The sequence below is a fragment of the Camelus bactrianus genome, chromosome 6 (genome assembly GCF_048773025.1).
Source record: "Camelus bactrianus isolate YW-2024 breed Bactrian camel chromosome 6, ASM4877302v1, whole genome shotgun sequence".
Taxonomy (NCBI): Eukaryota; Metazoa; Chordata; class Mammalia; order Artiodactyla; family Camelidae; genus Camelus; species Camelus bactrianus.
Window position 1 is genome coordinate 63,385,165 of NC_133544.1, and position 17,029 is coordinate 63,402,193.

The 17,029-nt window shown below is 41.2% G+C and overlaps 1 protein-coding gene across 3 annotated transcripts in view; it reads left to right on the forward strand.

Moving 5' to 3' along the window:
- Positions 1-1,921: 1,921 nt before the first annotated feature.
- The window catches only part of DAD1 (defender against cell death 1), a 55,853-nt gene continuing 40,745 nt past the window's right edge, over positions 1,922-17,029 (forward strand). The window contains exons 1-3 of one of the 3 annotated variants that reach the window (XM_010954689.3): positions 1,922-2,220; positions 8,019-8,193; positions 8,566-9,361. In XM_010954689.3, coding sequence (XP_010952991.1) covers positions 1,929-2,220; positions 8,019-8,149 — 423 coding nt within the window. In that variant the 5' untranslated portion in view covers positions 1,922-1,928 and the 3' untranslated portion in view covers positions 8,150-8,193; positions 8,566-9,361. Of the gene's footprint in view, positions 2,221-8,018; positions 8,194-8,565; positions 9,362-16,437; positions 16,671-17,029 lie in introns of those variants that run through there. The other 2 variants (XM_010954688.3, XM_045516488.2) reach the window with 2 other exon arrangements.

Genomic DNA, 17,029 nt, shown 5'->3' on the forward strand with positions numbered 1-17,029 from the left:
CATGACTTTTTATATATTTTAATATGCTGGTTGAAACTATTGAAACCAACGCTAGTATTAGCAATCTCCCATTGACAGATCAGTCAAAAAATGTTTCAGTGATTACAGAGTCATAAACTGAACACAGAACAAGACCTCTCTTGCTGTTTTAAGTAGTTCAGAAAGCTTTAGTTCATTATATTGGTGTTTGGCTTTGCAGGTCTCAGAAAAGGATGCATTCAGTAAGTGAATTTATGTTTTTTTATCTCTTCTGCTTTTCTCTTTTGGGAGTTCCTGTGGAGTTGCTAATGATGACAGTTGACATGGATCAAAGGCAGACAAAACATAAGGGAGAGACTACTGGAAGGAGTCTGGCTGATTGAATAGAAACTCCCTAAGGAATCCGCTCCTAAATGATTGAAAAGCATCAGCCTAGCCTTTAAACTGTGAAGTTGAATATTGGCGAGGAAGCTACCCTTCTACTTGCTGATGAGGCCAGGAGAAAGGTTCAACTTATCAGAGAAACTGACATCTCTTGTCTTATTATATTGAAATAGGAACTGGCCTGGTTATCCATTTTTTTCCCCCGCAGCAACATAAGAGAGTTTAGACTGAAGGTAAGTTCTGTGCAAGTCTCCGTGGATGTGAATATGAATATATCTTTTCAAACAGGTTGTAAAGCTTTCTGAGGATATGGATTATTTCTTTTCTTTCTAGAACTAAGCAAGCTTTCACTTACGACTGATAACCAGTACATTTGTTGATGCTGATTTGGTTCTACCTTAAACACAAATAGAATGTGAAAATGAAGGAAAGTTGTCGTTCACTTGTATTATAGGAATTTACTGAGTACCTAGGATAGCTCAAATTATTAGTAAGCTGAAAACGCACTTGGTTATGTGCCACTTGTAGCTGCAAATGAGATGAACTAGGTCTGGAAAGTCAGATTCATGTGAAACTAAAAGCGTAGCAAAAGCCAGAAATGAAGGTAGACCTTATTTTTCAAAAAAGTTAAAACGCCAAATATAAATAGTTAATACCACTTATTAAAATTTAAAACCTCAAACCTTCAGCTTTCTCTGCAGAATAAGTTGAAGGCGGTAGGGTTTGACCCAGGCACTAGGCAATGATGCTCTTAAAGGCGTTTCAGCGTTGACATCCTGGGATATTACAGTGGAGTAGGAGGCTGCCAAACTTGATCATATATCCTACGCACGTTAATCGACTTTCTCCACACCCTCCTCCCCGTGGCGCCCCCCGCCCCGCAATCTTTTCACGCTCTTTAAAGGCTATTTAGCAAAACGTGGGCCTAAGGAGGCGCCTGCTGAATGAACGAACACCTGCAGTGTTCTACCGTGCTTTTTGGTAGATCCCAAATCCAGTTCAGGACCTGGTAGAGGTCAAGCTTCCCTACTCTGCCCCGCACTTTCCTCTTCCAAGAACGAGGTCTAAGCTGGTGCCTGCGTAGTGACTGGCCGCGGGGGTTCTCACTGCGGGGCAACTTGTCTTGCTCTAATGATCTGGGACAGGCATCCGCAGTTAGCTCCCTTAACAGAATTAGGGCCGAGTGGGCTCTGAACGCGGGAGCGCCAGACACTGCCTTAAAGCAGATCCAAATAGTCAATCTTTGAGGACTCAGGTGGACAAAAAAAGGACCAGAGCCCTCGCGGTCCGCAGAAAAACTTCTCCCCGCCTTCCTCCCACACTATCTCGTTGCTACAGCAACTGTGGGCGTCACCAACCAGAAGGCGGAAATAGGGCAAAAAGAGTACACGTCTCCAGTCCAGGGACAGAGCCATTGCGCAGGCGCATTAGCTTTTTCTGGCTGTAGTTCTCAGCGCGCAGATGTATTCTGCGACTGCGCATCAGTTGTTTCACGCCTTGCCGGGCCTGTACGCTTGCGCAAAGTGGCAAATCGGGGAGAGCGCAGCTGGGCTATAGAGGTGCGCATGCGCCAACGTCACATCCGGTGTGGTGGTCGGGTCCGCCAGGAGTCTGGGGACGCCCGCTGGAGTTTGGAGCGTTTAGCCATGTCGGCGTCGGTATTGTCGGTCATCTCGCGGTTCCTAGAAGAGTACTTGAGCTCCACTCCTCAGCGTCTGAAGTTGTTGGACGCCTACCTCCTGTATATATTACTGACCGGGGCGCTGCAATTCGGTTATTGTCTCCTCGTGGGGACCTTCCCCTTCAACTCTTTCCTCTCGGGCTTCATCTCTTGTGTGGGGAGCTTCATCCTAGCGGGTAATGATTCTATAAGTAATCTCAGTAATAATGTGTTACTTTGATGCACTGCTTTTATTCCCACAGTACTCGTCTGTGTTTATCAGACCGCCTCGTGATGAGAGGATCCTGTATTGCCTTCTTGTGAATGGGGAAATGGAGGCTCAGAAAGGTTTGTCAGGACTATACCAAAGAGCCACCGAGGAGCTGGAAGTAAATCTAGAAACCACCTTAATGCTGCTGCTCAACCTGGTGATGCAGTTCACTTTGTTTTGTCCAGGGACAACTCCATTCCAACTTTCACTTAACTTCTTTTTAAAATTTTACTTATTTTTTAGTGAACTGTAGTTTATTTACAATGTTAGTTTCAGGTGTACAGCAAAGAGATTGAGTTACACGTACACACACACATGTATTTTCAGATTCTTTTCCATTATGGCTTATTACGAGAAATTGAATATAGTTTCCTGGACTACACAGTAGGTCCTGTTGTTTCTCTGTTTTATGTATTGTAATGTGTATCTGTTAATCCAAAACTCCTATTTTATCCCTTCCTCCCAACTTTCACTTAGCTTTAACACAACCTTAAAGTTGATAGACTTAAAATGGACCCACTCTGAAGTTATTTCACTATGCTGAGCTTAGTTTTCATTCACATAGTTCTATTTGAGCTTTATTATTCTTTCTGATTTACAGCAAATTTGTTACCTTGTAGACTGCCATATGTAATGAGAACTGGCTATCTCCATAAATTCTTGCCAAAATCTGACCATTCTTCCTCTACAGGGATTCAGTAAATACTGAGCCCAGGCTTGGCCCAGGGAGTGTTAGCCAGTACAATTTATAGGTGCCTGTACCCCATGAACCTTTCCAGTCACTGGTATCTCCTGCTCCATGTCTTGAAGAACATGCTACAATTCGCGGTTTTTCTTTTTTTCATCATAAGGTTGTCAACTATATTTTGAATCTAATACAGGGTAAAATATGGTAAAAGCTTTGAGGATACATCTGTATGTTCCTTGTATTCAACGAGTTTATACAGTGTAATTGGGGCACAGACAATACAACATTAGAATTGTGTGGAGACTTCATTTACAGTGGAGATTTAATTACAGCTTAAAGTTGTCAATCTATAGGATTTTTTTACACATTCAGATGGCTGGTTCAGACTCATGCCAGAGATACTCTGCCGTCTCTGTTTCTTAGAACTTAAAATAAGCCTAAGGACATGTGTGCCAGCTTGATCTGGAGTTGCAGAGGTAGCCTGTATCATCTTTGAATTTTGTCTGAGATGATCAGGACCTGGTTCTCTGTGGCACTATCCTGGCCTGTAGGAGTTTATATGTTATCATCATCAGATACATCAGAGACATCACTCTCCTTGCTCTAGACTCCCCCTTCCTCCCTACAAATTCTGTTTATGACCAGGAATTTTATTAGACAGGAGAAGGAATCTTGAGAATGTCTGATTTTGTTTTCTAGATCTGGAAAAGTAGGAATAGGGTGGGGCCTAAAAACTGATTTAAAAAAAGCCTTCTCTCTGCTGAAGTCACCCTGGCTTCATAAGTTTCTAGGGCTAAGAATGACTTCTCAGGGCTATATGGAAGGGTGTGGTTTGCAGAAGAGTGGTGTGGACTAGAGCTATAGATGATTGGTGTGGTAAAAGTCAGAAGATTTTTTTGAGCAGATGGTTTTTCCTTATGCCAAGTGTTGTTTTTGAGGCTAAAATTGAATTGGCAGACTCCCTTCTCTCCTCTGATGGCTTGTCCTTGAAGAGAATGCCTAGTGAAAGGGCCCTTTAATAGTGGAGTCCTTATGGGGGAATCAAGATTTCTGTAGCTGTTAGACAACAGGTCATTGGGCCAGAGAAATGTAAGTTGCTTCAAGAAAAGAAGAGATTCATGACAACTCATAGTTGCCCTGGAAGGGTATCATTTGCACATCTTTCCACAGCCTTGACCTTACTAAGTCCACCGCTGCCATTCGTTAGCCCAAATCCTCAACTGGATACATGTTTTAATGGGAAATTAGAAATTTCGAGTTTATCCTTTGTTCTATTTGTTGAGAAGGGGAAGCTTGTACCTGTTTCTGGTGCTGCGGTTTCTAACTTCCCTATGGGAAGAGAAAGGAAGAGGCCAGTTTGGCTGAGAAAGGGAATTGTAGGAGATTACGTTGAAGGATTAGTAGTGCTGGATGCTAGAGCTTTGAGTGCCAGGCCAAGGAATTTTATCCTGTAGGTAATAGGAATGCATCTAAGGACCTTTCTTCCTTCCTTTCTTTCTTTCTTTCTTTCTTTCTTTTTTTTTTTTTTTTTTAAAGATTTGAGTAAAAGAGAGATTTAAAATTGGTGCTAGTGTGTAGGATGAATTGGAGGGAAAAGTTTTAAAAGTCTGGTTCCCTTAGTTTCTTTTTGGTAGTCTGATCTCTTGCATTCCTTCTGCATGTGTTATATGCATATGCTCTTTAGAAATTAATCATTACATTGTAAATCAATATAGAATGCTACCACATTTTCTAAAGAGCCTGGTGTTATTTGGGTCCAATGAAAATGTGGTTTTCTATTTCTTCATGACTGGGAGACTTACCCATGGTTTCAGGAAGGAGCCAGAGGCAGAAAATTGCTATTGAGAAATCTTTTTTTTTTCCTCCCTTGATCAACATTTTATATTTTAAAGCCAATAGGCTTTCAAAGGGCTTGAGAGGTAGAATATTTTTCTTCCAGACAGATTTCATGCATCCTCAGCAGCTGACTGTGTATCTTGTGGTTAGACATCTCTAGAGGAGGACATCTGTCCCCTTTTTAGGGTTGCCTCCCTGTGCTGGCACCCCTCATAGTTTCCTTTTTACCTCACTGGAATCCCTCTTTTTGCTCATTCAGAGTGCTGTTTAGGAGGGATAAGTGGAAAACATTGACTGTCCTTAAAATAAGTCTTTGATCTTGAAATTTGCTTTTAAGTCATTTCACAACTTTGGTTTGCTCTGTTTTCTAATCTATATGAAATAATTGTGGATTAAAAATTAGTTTTATTCCTCCAGTTTACAAATCCAAAAACACTTTGAATTTGAAAGGTGAGGAGGCCTAATTCAGAGTGTTTTTTTTTTGTTTTTCTCTCATGTGAGCTCTTAGGCTGTGTGGACTGGGGTCCAGCATTTCTTTGGGAATTATCTGTTGAATTTCTGGGCCCATAACTGTTATCCTAAGAGATTGGAGGTTTGTCAGCCTTATGCCTGAGAGCCCTGTTTCTCAGTCTCTTTCATTTCCATTGCTACCTCTCATCCTCTGTCACTCAGGCGCTCAGTATCTCTCATCTAGACTACCGTAATCTTCCTTATTGATCTCCCAGCCTCTGGTCTCCCTCCCTCCAGTCCCTCTTTCACTGTGTCTGCAGGTTTGATTTGACTTGCAAATGTGATTGTGCCACTCCCCACATAAAATTTGTCTGTGGTTCCCAGAGAAAAATTAAAAAATTTTTTCATGGCATAGAGGCTCTTTCATCATCTGGTCCCAGCCATATCTCCAGCTTCATCTCTTGCCTCAGCATCCTCTGTGCTTTGTATTCCAGCATTATTGAGTTACTTGTTATTCCCTGAACGTGCTGTGATGTCTTAAGCTATTTTATCTGTATTCAACTGCCTGGAAAAGTCCTTCACCTCCTAGACATCTCAGCTCAAGTGCTGCTTCCCTTTGGAACCCTTCCCTGGCTCTTAAGATTTAGGTCTTTCCCCTGTGTTCCTGTTTCACTACCCAGAACTGGTTTAGTGCTCTTTTCATCTCTGCATCCTCTGTACTTAACACTGTATGTAAAATTGTGAGCATGCCTGTAATAATTTAAGGAATATTGAGCAACTATCTGCCCGGTTCTCTGCCAAGGAACTGAGGATTCAACTGTGAAACACACAGACATGGTCTCCGCTCCCACAGAGTTTATAATCTAGTGGGAAATGCAGACAAGTAAACATGGATATAGTGCTGTGATGAAGAAGTACTGGCAACAATAGGAGCACAGATAGGCACTCAGTGGAACCTGTCAGTGGTTCCGTAATACTTCCCTAATATGTTTGCTTTTCCAAAATAATGCTTCATAATTTCTCTCTTCACTCTTGTGTATTTCCTCCTTTCCTTTATTCTCAGCACAGTGTTTCAGTTGTACATGTACCATACCATAAACAGGTACAAGCTTTCCCTTCCCAACAAGCAGAACAAGGGATAAACTCCAAATTTCAAATTCCCCATTAAAACCGGTGTCCAGTTGAGGACAGTGGTGGATATATTACCTGTCAACCAATAGAGAATTCATCTCATTCTTTTGAATAATTGCATGGGATTTCATGGCATGCCTGTAGTGTAATTTATTTAAATAAGCCCCTTGATGACATTGGACTGTTCTCACTTTTTTTTAACTTTACAAATGTGCTGTTAGAATGTCTTTGTTCTGTAAGATAAATTCCTTCATCAAAGGTAAAAACATTTTAAATATTAATAGATATTGCCAGCTGCTCTTCCAAATGGATGAACCAATATATACTCTCCACAGCAGGATTTTAATTGGTCACCCTTGCTTCAGTCAGTGTCTTTCATATTTTGAAGGGTCCAGGTGCCTCTGATGCTTCAGTATCTGCATGTCTAAGTATAATGAAAACTGTTGCCATGGTGATGGACTCTGGAGAAGTGGTCTGGTAGTTTTCTGACCTTTGGGTTTGATCTCAGTTCATTGCTTTTTTTTGGATAGTGATAGAATGGATGCTAGCTTGAAGCAAATTTGGGTTTTCTTAAGTACTGTAATCATTTGTCACAGGCATAAAGATATTTTGGAAAAGTGTATTCCTGGAGCTTCCTATTCACATCAAATGGTGACTGTGGCTACTGTTGAGGTTAGAATCTTCCAGGGTGTAGAATGTGGCAGTGGAGAGTTCTCTGTCAGAGTTCTATAACTGGTCTCTTGCCTAAATTTTTGAGACAAGCAGCTGCTAAAACATTGAGATTAAAGATTATCTACAACTGTGAGGTCCTCATGGTTAAACATCTTTGCTATCTAACACTATACACATCCTGTTGCAAATAATTCACAATTTTATAACTTTTGGTTATTCAGACTAGTGCCTTTGTTACTGCCTCAACTACATCCTGATTTAAGTATAATTATAAACTTAAATCAGGAGACAAAAGGGTTCTGAAGATTTTTTTGGTTATATATATATATATATATATATATATATATGCCTTCGGGTTTTAGCCTAACTCTGAGAAGTCATATTGTTCCCTTTAACAATTAACAGCATAAAATTTATGTGAACAACTTGACAAATTTTAAAATTCATCCTTTTAGCCACCTACCACCCAGATCGAGAACATTACCAGCATCCTAGAGGCCTCTTGTCTATCTTCCCAGTCATTCGTCCTCCCGTGAAAGATAAAGACCATCATCCTGACTCGTATTACCGTAGATTGGTTTTGCCAATTTTAAGCTTTATGTAAATAGAATCATACAGCAAGTATTTTTTTGCAACTGGATTGTGTTGTGTTCCTCGACATTGTATTTGTGGAATTCATCCAGTTGTGAAGTTCCTTTTCATTTCATTACTATATAGTATTCTGTTGCATGAGGATGCCATGATTTACCCATTTTACTGTTGATGGACATTAGGTTGTTGCCAGGTGGGGGCTGTCATGGGTATCATTCCTGTAACTGCCTTTTGATGGACTTGTGTGTCATTTCTGTTGGAATAGAACTGTTGGTTCATAGAGTATGTGTATGTTCATTAGTCATACTTGTTTCATACTTTTTGATAGTCATTTTTGTGTTTTGTTTCTTGTACAGTTTGTCTGAGAATACAAATCAACCCACAGAACAAAGCGGATTTCCAAGGCATCTCCCCGGAGCGCGCCTTTGCTGATTTTCTGTTTGCCAGCACCATCCTGCACCTTGTTGTCATGAACTTCGTTGGCTGAATCATTCCCGTTTACTTAATTGAGGAGTGGGAGACTAGAAAAATGTAAGTGATGATCATAGCCCTTGTCCCATAATGTTGATTTTAGGAATAGAAATTGAATGGGTTTTGATCATGGTTGGCAGGGTTCCCATATTGCTGATAAGACATTTGCAGAATTTTCCATATCCGCCTGCAGAGTATGCATTAATATCATCCTGATTCATCAGTGTTGCCACTCTGGGTCATTGCCTTCTCTAGTCACTGTTCTGCAAATCATTAAGATAACAGAAAATGAGAGTTTGCTTGTAACTAATACATTAATTTCTGCACCAGTAACTCCATGAAAATAACTCCGAGATCTTGGAAGAGACATAAATTGTAGGTTTTGCTTTTAGATTTGCTTTGTAATTTTTTTTTTTTTAATTTTGATCTCAGAGGACTTGAAATGCTGGGCCGTTGTCCACGAAGTACCTAGTATAGTGCTTACACCTGAGTGACATCCAGTGTCTGCTGAGTGGTGATGATAGCTGTTTGCTAATGTATGTGCTAAGTTAAAAATAAATGGAAAAATTGGACCAGCTTGGGAGAACTCTTTAAAATATAGGATGAGATACCATTTGACTCATTTTCCAGTCTTCCTTTTTTAGCAATAGAGCTCTTTTTTTCTAGGTAAACTCATACAGAATCTCAGTATATAAAACAGCAGTGGGCCAGAGTTGTTTTGACTGACAAAAATTGAAAAGCCCTCTTTACTTGGGTTCTTGATGCGTGGTATGGCCTCTTCTCCATCCTTCCCTCCTAAGCAGAATCCTGAAGCTCTGAGAATTGCATGACTAAAGATCAACAAACTGTATGTCAACACTTATTTTATATGTAAGAAAACAGAGGTCCAGAGCAGTCCAGCGGCTTTCCCCAGCCAAGTGGCTGCAGGGTAGCGCATTAGTCCAGCGGTGCTCTTGGCCCAGTGCTTTTCCGGGATCCCGTGTAGCTTCCTGATGAGTGAATGCACTCTATTCTTTGCCTTTCCACTACAAAATTGTATGTTGCAATTACTGGGGTAGAGAAAAGAGAACCTTAGGCAACGTTATCCTGTTAGGGGGAAGAATATCCCAGGACCAATCTCTTTCTATCACTACTTGGAAGGCTGTCATTTTTGTACTAATCAGAAATCTAATAAAAGAGTTAGAGCAACCATGGACAAGGTGAATGCAATAAAGTGACAATGAGTGTACTTCAGTTTCTGGCATGAATTAATCAGCTACTTTATATATTACACAGATCGTTTCCATTATTGATATTGCCTCAGAAACAGTTCTGTTAGTTCAGATAAGGTTTCATTTTTGGCAGTGGTAAGTTGACAGAGATGGTTTATATCAGTGAAAAAGTTTGAGAACCACTTCTTTCTACTGTCCTAATACAATTGAACTCTTTGGAGACCTGATCGGGACTCCCCCATGTGCCAGTCAATGCCTCAATGCTGGGAGTACAAAGAAAAGTAAAATGTGGCTCCTACCTTCAAGAAGTGAACAGTCTAGAAGGGGAGAAGGCATGTAAACACAGCAGCAAGAGCCACATGCAAGACCTGAGCAAAGCGCTGTGGGAGTCCAGAGGAGGGAGCCGCGGTGCCATCTGGAAGCAGAAGCCACAGATGGGGTGTCTGACCAATGACAGTTCTTGAGGACAATTAGAAAACTCATCCACCAACATTGACCTTCGCTGACCTGAAAACATCATGAGTAACCCTTGGGCTCTGACAGCAGCCTTGCTGGAAAGGTCATTAGCCTCCTGACCTCCTTACACTCCATTTCTCTGCTTGCTATTTCTAGATGAGTCATGGTGTATGCTTTAAGGAGACGGTAGAGCAAACAGTTCCAGGGTGTTCTCTAGGATCAGGGAGATACCAAATCATGAAAAATTATTTTCTAGGACTGTCGTGATTGGAGGAGGACTCTGCTGCAGAGAGCTTAGTGTTTCAAAATTATGACAAAAACAGAGACAAAAAAGCAGGCTCAGCAGAAACTGCAAACTGCAGACCATGTTAACGACCTTGGGCCACCTGTTCAGCTGGGAATTATGGGCCCCGGGTCTAGCAGAGTCTTCCAGTCCGAGGCTGCAGTGTTAAATCATTCTATAGACAGTGTACTCAGAGAAATTCTTCTGGTGGCGGGGGGGGGGGGGGACCCGGGGGGGGGACCCGCCTAGGGGGATTTTCACAGGCATCCGTCATTTGACACGTACTATACCATCCTGCTCTCAGTTGGCCCTTTTTATGTGCTGCTAACTCAGTTCTGTGTGCAGTGTGCTAAAACACTTTTAAAATCGTTTTCAATATTTATATCAACTCAGATGGCAGAACAAAACACATTCTCCGTATTTGCCAAGTGTGTTGAGAGTCGAGTATAAAAAGAATAAACGTCTGTAGTGTACGGCACTTCCATGAATTTGGGGGTGACATTTAAAACCAGCAGCTACTCTGAAAAAGGGAGATCTAAAGAAAATGGCATTGGGTTAAAGAAATTTATTCAAGGAGAAGGAAGGAAGTTAACAGATAGTGAGGGCTCTCTGTGGGCCAGGCTTTAAGTGCTTCTCCTGTGTCTGATTTTCAAAACAACCGCATGAGGATAGTCTTGCTAATTCCATTTACAGACGAGAAACAGAGAGCCTTGTGGGAAATCTTATGTCTAATAATCCAGTCTGATGTCAAAGAAAAAATTTTAATATCTTTTTGCTTAAAGTTGCTTATTATAAAGTATTTGACAATTGCACAGTTAAAGAAGTATGTTTAAAAAGTTACCACAGTCCTTTCCTTTATTACTTTCTTTGCTTATATTATGACACTTTAAAAAATACAAAAAAGTACAGAGAATAATATAACAAACACCCTCCTGTATCCACCACCTGAAATGTACTGGTTTTGAAGAGATTAAACACTATAGATTGAGCTGATGTTCCTTTGAGTCCCTCTCCAGTCCCAGATCTGGAAAGGCTTGAAATTCACAGCAGTTTTGTTTGGCAAGGACTAATGTCAAACCTAGATCTGTTAACACGATCTTTTCCACGCTTCAGACTTCTGCAGTCTCCTGAAAACATGCCCAAAGATGGCCGTGTGAGAAACCTGTGGTAAAAGCTGTCCGGTTGGCAGCACTGCTTGGAGGGTGGCTATCCCGGTGGTCAAGTAGACACATCATATTGTTTTAGATGATCATAAAAATGAAAATGCAAAAGTGAAAAATGCTCCTAGTGAGCTTCTGAGTCGGGAGAAGCCATGCACATCTGAAATGGTGATCAGCATTTGGCACTTCAGTGGTAGTAAATCTATTTTGGGGGAATGTATGATACAGAAGTTCAGTAGATTTGAATACTTAAAAATTAAAATGCTGTCTGTAAATATTTCCTTTTGTTTTTCCATGTCTCCTTGTGAAATTTTTTTCAGAAAATGTCAGCCTGTCTCAGGCATTCTGAAGGGAAATGAAGAAAAGGGGGGACATAGCTACATTGGGTCACAGTTTGGGAAGGAAAGGTCCTGATGACGTGGGCCCTGGATCAGAGGGAAAAGTGAATGGGGCTTTGATGAAGGGACAGCCCTGAGCCTGGAAGTGTGCTCAGCCTGGGGGAGACTGTTTGCCACAAGCTGGTGCTGAAGCCCTGTTAGTGTTGCTTTGTTCTCATAGTGGAGGCTGCTCTCCCACGGGTCTTTGAAAATTCAGTGTTTAATCCTGGCTGGACAAGGGGGCTTCTGGCCTGGGCAGAACATAACCCTGGTAAACCGTACTATTTACAAACAAGCAGTTGCTGTTGGCTTTTCGAATTCATCAGTAAAGCACTGTGGTAATCCAGAAAATTTCCTCTAAAGGGGAATCTAAATGCTATTCCTTAGGCTCTACTGCCACCTAGTGGCTTCTACGTTTCATTGCTGAGAGCATGTACTACAAAGCATAGCAGAAGCTGAGTTTGGGGGAAGAAACCACAGATACCTTTGTGATGAAACCTAATTTCTTTCCAGTCACAGGAGGGCAGCAGAGGTCCAAGTGGGCATAGATATTGGGGGAGGGGGTTGCTTTACATTCTGGCCAGAAGTGGGCAGTGTCGACTTAGGCACAAAAGGGCATGTAACCTTGTAAGCGGCTCTAGGATTTGGTTACATAGGGAAGACCAAGTGCATGAAGACCCACACATTTACGTTTTGTTTCCTTTTCTTGTCAGTTCAGGAGCTCCCTTTTTGGTTTATTCTAGACCTATTTTTGCTCTGAACATGACCTCCCACGGGCAGTCATCTTTTAATTTTTTGTTGGTGGGGTGCCGGTTAGTTACTATATCATGTTCTCTGTGACATTTCACCTTATACTGAAGTAGGTTTAGTCACCAAATAAGTTCTCAAAAAGGGAACTATTCTAAATTTGTAGGAAGTATTTTAAATTAGCACAGCATAATCTTTTTTCAGCCCCACCCTTTCCCTGGTTGGAGGGTGAGATTAATTCTTTACCTGGTCTTAAAACCTTGAATCTGCTTATTTTATTTACTTAAAAAAACTGATAATTGATGACTCTCTAACTGGTGACTGAGCTCTATTTTGTATTTGGTCCACTTAAAGCTACAAAAAAAAAAAAAAGAAAGAAAAGAAATGAAAAAAAAGAATATTAAGTAGACTTGTGTTTATGAAGTTAATTGTGGCTGTAACTCCTGGTCTTACCTTCTCCATCCTGAGTCTCAGATGATTCCTACTGTGAGTCATCCACCCCCAGGTTGCACAGGAGCCTCTTCTGAGGGCCCTCAGGGTCTGCATGCATGCCCCTAATGCTGCACTTACCACATTATTATGAAGCTATTCATTCACTTTCCTGTCTCTCCCAGTGGACTTTTAAAATTCCCTATGGGTTGGGACCTCAGAGCTTGCTTAGTACAGGGTCACAGTCCATGTTTATTGAGTGTATGAATGAATAAATCATTCTCAACTGCAGGAAAATGATGTATAAAATAGCTGTATCATTAGTTCCATGGATACTAAGACATGTGGAAAGTGCTGTGGAAGAAAGGAGCCAAGGAAACAGTTCATATGTGGGGCCATGGGATGGGACTTGAGTGTGAGGCTACGAAGAGGGGGACCTACACTGTAGACCTTGTTGTGTTAACTAGTTGAGTGGACAAACAGGCTTGTCTCTGAGCCCCAGTTTCCTTATCTGCACAAGGAAAGGGATTGGCCTGGATGTTCATCAGACTCTCTTGCAGCTGTTAGAACCTCTGATGAAAGCATTCCTTCTTGTTCGAGGAGGATTGTGCTGTTTGTGTGCATCCTCAGTTGAGCTTTGCTTTTTTCCCCCCTTTTTGCTTTTTTTCTTCAATTGTTGCTTTTTATCCATTACCAGACTTTCACCATCCATCACAGGAGGTGGAAAGTTAAAGTGTGACTGCCTATAGCAAAATGCACAATGTTTGTTTAAGGCCTTTTACAGAAGTAGGCAACATTTGTCAAATGTTTTACAGTTATTACATGATCAGGCTTGCGAGACTCACATATGCTCCACATACACGTGTACACACGTCAACCCATGTGACCCTCATGGCCCACTCCGTGATGGAGGTGGGCAGATAGTGGTATTCCCATTTTGCACAAGAGGTCATTAAACCCTGGTGAAATGTAAGTTGACTTGTCCAGGGCCTGGAACTAATAAGTGACTGGGTGGGAACTTGATAACAGATGTTTTGACTCCAAAGTTTATATCGCTTCCTCTCTGTTACATTCAAAGACTTTTGGATGATGAATATATACATCTTGTTAGAAGGTTTTCATGAACAGTATTAAACTTGCTTCTCTCGGAGAGGTTGATAAGAAAGGATGAAGACAGGCTATCTAAAATGTTTCTGCAAAGTCGGTCATCTTTAATATGATCCAGAAGAAATGGAGAAGAGTGCAGATCAGGAGACCTGACTTTTTCCAGACAGGATGACCCTGGACCCGTGCTCTCCAACAGAACTTTGCATTGTGGAAATCTTAAGTTTGTACTGCCCAGTATGAAAGCTACTAGCCACATGGAGTTATCGAACATGTGAAATGTGGCTAAGTGACTGAGGCACTGAATTCTAAATTTTATTTAATTTTAACTAAGTTTAAATAGTTACCTGTGGCTAGTGGCTATGGTGTTGGACAGCACAGCTCTGGACAAATCATAAAACTCTTAGGTGACAGTATCTTTATCTATAAACTGAGAGGATTAGACTAGCTGATCTCTAAAGCTTTTTTCATTTTTAGAAATACACAATCCGTGCTGTCTGAAATTGTAGGGATTCACATTGTGCTCTGCACCGAGAGTTTCTGCAGAATGGTCTTTGATTCACATTGTCTCTAATTTCTGTTTTAATTGGGTGACCAGGATCCAGGATGAGGTGGATTTGAAGGAAAATCAGTATTTGAGCTCAGTGCTGCTGTCTGAATAGAGACAGTGCTGGGAAGAATACAGACCCAAAGAGAAATGACCCTGTCTGACATCCTGTTTTGTATCTCTACAGAGAATAATTATTTTTAACAGTTCTTTGTGTTGTCCCTTGCTTTCTCTTAAGATGATGAGAACAGGCTGGTCAAATGGCACTATCTTCCCTGCTTGGGTGAATAGAGAAGAAGTCATGCTAACTCTTCTCAGTAGGTGTCTTCGACTTTGCATGTCTTGATATCAGGGGAGGAAATTTTATTAGTCAGTTTCCTGAAACCTTTATCTCCTGGTCAACAGTTAAAATCATTCTTCTGAGCCGGCGAACAGTCCAATTTTGTTCAGCTAATATTTCAAAGAATCCTTGAACCTCTGCTTTTAGAATACTGTCTGGTAAATATATTTTTGCTTTAAAAGAAGGGAGCAGATCTATGTAAATAGAATTTTCTGAAAACCACTATCAAAGAGACTTACTCTCATGAGTCATTTTTTGCCTTTTGGACGGACCAGTCCCAGTGTCTTAGATTTAAATGTTTTAATATCATATATTCTCAAAACTTGACTTTTCTAATAAAAGAGGATTTATTTTATAATTCTAAATGTGTCAAGGCTCTTCACTGAAACGTCCCTGTGTTCTCATCCTTTCTCACTTTGGACATTAGAACTGATGTGGTGTTATTAGTTCATAGTCTGTTGTCAGAGAGTTTGCTTTAAGGAATTTGATGGGATGAATAGGTGAATTTTAATAGGTCTGTTTGTTCTTTTGGCACTGTGGATGCGTTTGCTCCCCGGTTTTGCTTTTTGTTTTACATATTTTTCATCTTTGCACTTAAGTAGGGATAGTCTGCAGCTATATAGCATTTCTCTAAATATCATTTGTTAGTGAAATGAGAGCAATCTGGCTAGAAGTTTAAGATCTTTCCTTTAAACTCTGAAGCTAGCATCTCCAGGTCACCTGAAGCAAGACACAAAATAACATGGTGCCTTTTTACCTGCTGGGGTAGCCCAGCTCTTCTGAAAGGTAGTGTTTCCCAGCCTTTTTCAAGTCATGACACACATAGAAGACGGTAGTGTTTTTATGGTGCACTGCAGGAAAATTGGCTGCTTGTAGCCAGAGACAGTGGGGCCCCCAGAGCCAGGAGGCCACCTTCTGGCCACACTGCATTGGGGCACACCAGGTCGGCAGCCCTCCCGGGCGGACGTAGGAAAGGAAGCCTGTGTTTGCAGGGCAGGGCTTGGGCTCCACCTTCCAGCTACAGACCCTTGTGCCCCTGACTCCGGCACCAACGTGGCTACCTCTCTTGGAGTTATTCTCCACCTCTTTCTTGTCAAAAATAATCTCACCTTTAATGAAGACACAATTATTTCTTCTGTTTCGGTCCTTTGTCAAATCTGAGACTGGGAATTTTTCTCTACTTTCTTTTGAATTCTTGTCCCCCCCCAACTCCCCAAAACCGGAAGTTAGTGCTTTATAAGCTTTCTAAATCCAGAAAAGCTTTTTAGGCTAAATTGCAACCCTCTCAGTCAGAGATTTTGGGCAGGAGAGGTCAGAGTGACTAATGTAAAGTCATGTAGCTAATTAATTACAGAGCTGACGTTAGAACGCACGCCTGACATTCCTAGTCAGTTATGCCTTGGTGTGCTTGGAATTCAAATTTGAACATTAATTTTTCTGGATGCCTCTGTAAAAGGTTCTGTGAAAAATATTTGCTTTCTTCTGGTTGGTCTAGCTGGGCTTAAATACTGTCCAGAATTTGGGAACCCTGTAACTGTGTTTGTGGGGTTAGAATTTAGATGGAAGGATTTGAGGTCCTGTCTGTAGCATCACAAGATATTTTAAAAAACCTTGGATATATCTTCTTACCTGTCTGCTTCTTTCTTTCAGGTTCCCTTTTTGATTTCCCCCGGATAAGAGCTCTTGAGATGGCAGTTTGTTGGCCACATGGATTTTCTTCAGATTTAAACTTGCTACCAACTCTGATTTGGTGTGCAGTTCCCTAGCTTCTCCGTCAGAACAACTTTGTAACGAGCATTTATTAGCACAGCCTCTGCCTTCCACTAAGTGCATTAAGTGTAACCTTTTCGCTTTTCAAATTAAAAAACTCCATGCCACTCCTTCCTATGCCTCTGGCTCTGCTTTTTGTTTTTATTCTTTATTGGTATTAAAATCCTTTTTTTCCTTCAATCTTCTGTGCACAGCTCTTTAGGAGTCGATAACTTGCAACTGTGACTCTACCTCTGTGTTTTCATTAAGTGTATTTGAAGTTAATGACAAAAGGCAGTGCTGACAACCCTGGGAACCGACAGTCCTCTGTCTCTTCCCCGGAGCGGGTAATCCTCTACTAATCCTTCAGTTGTCGCAGGTGGTTCCACTCTTACGACACAATGCATTCCCGGAACTGCATCATTAAGCACTTTGTTAGAAATTAAACTAAGTGTGTGCTTCCACATTTATATCTGCTTCAACGCGATTTCGT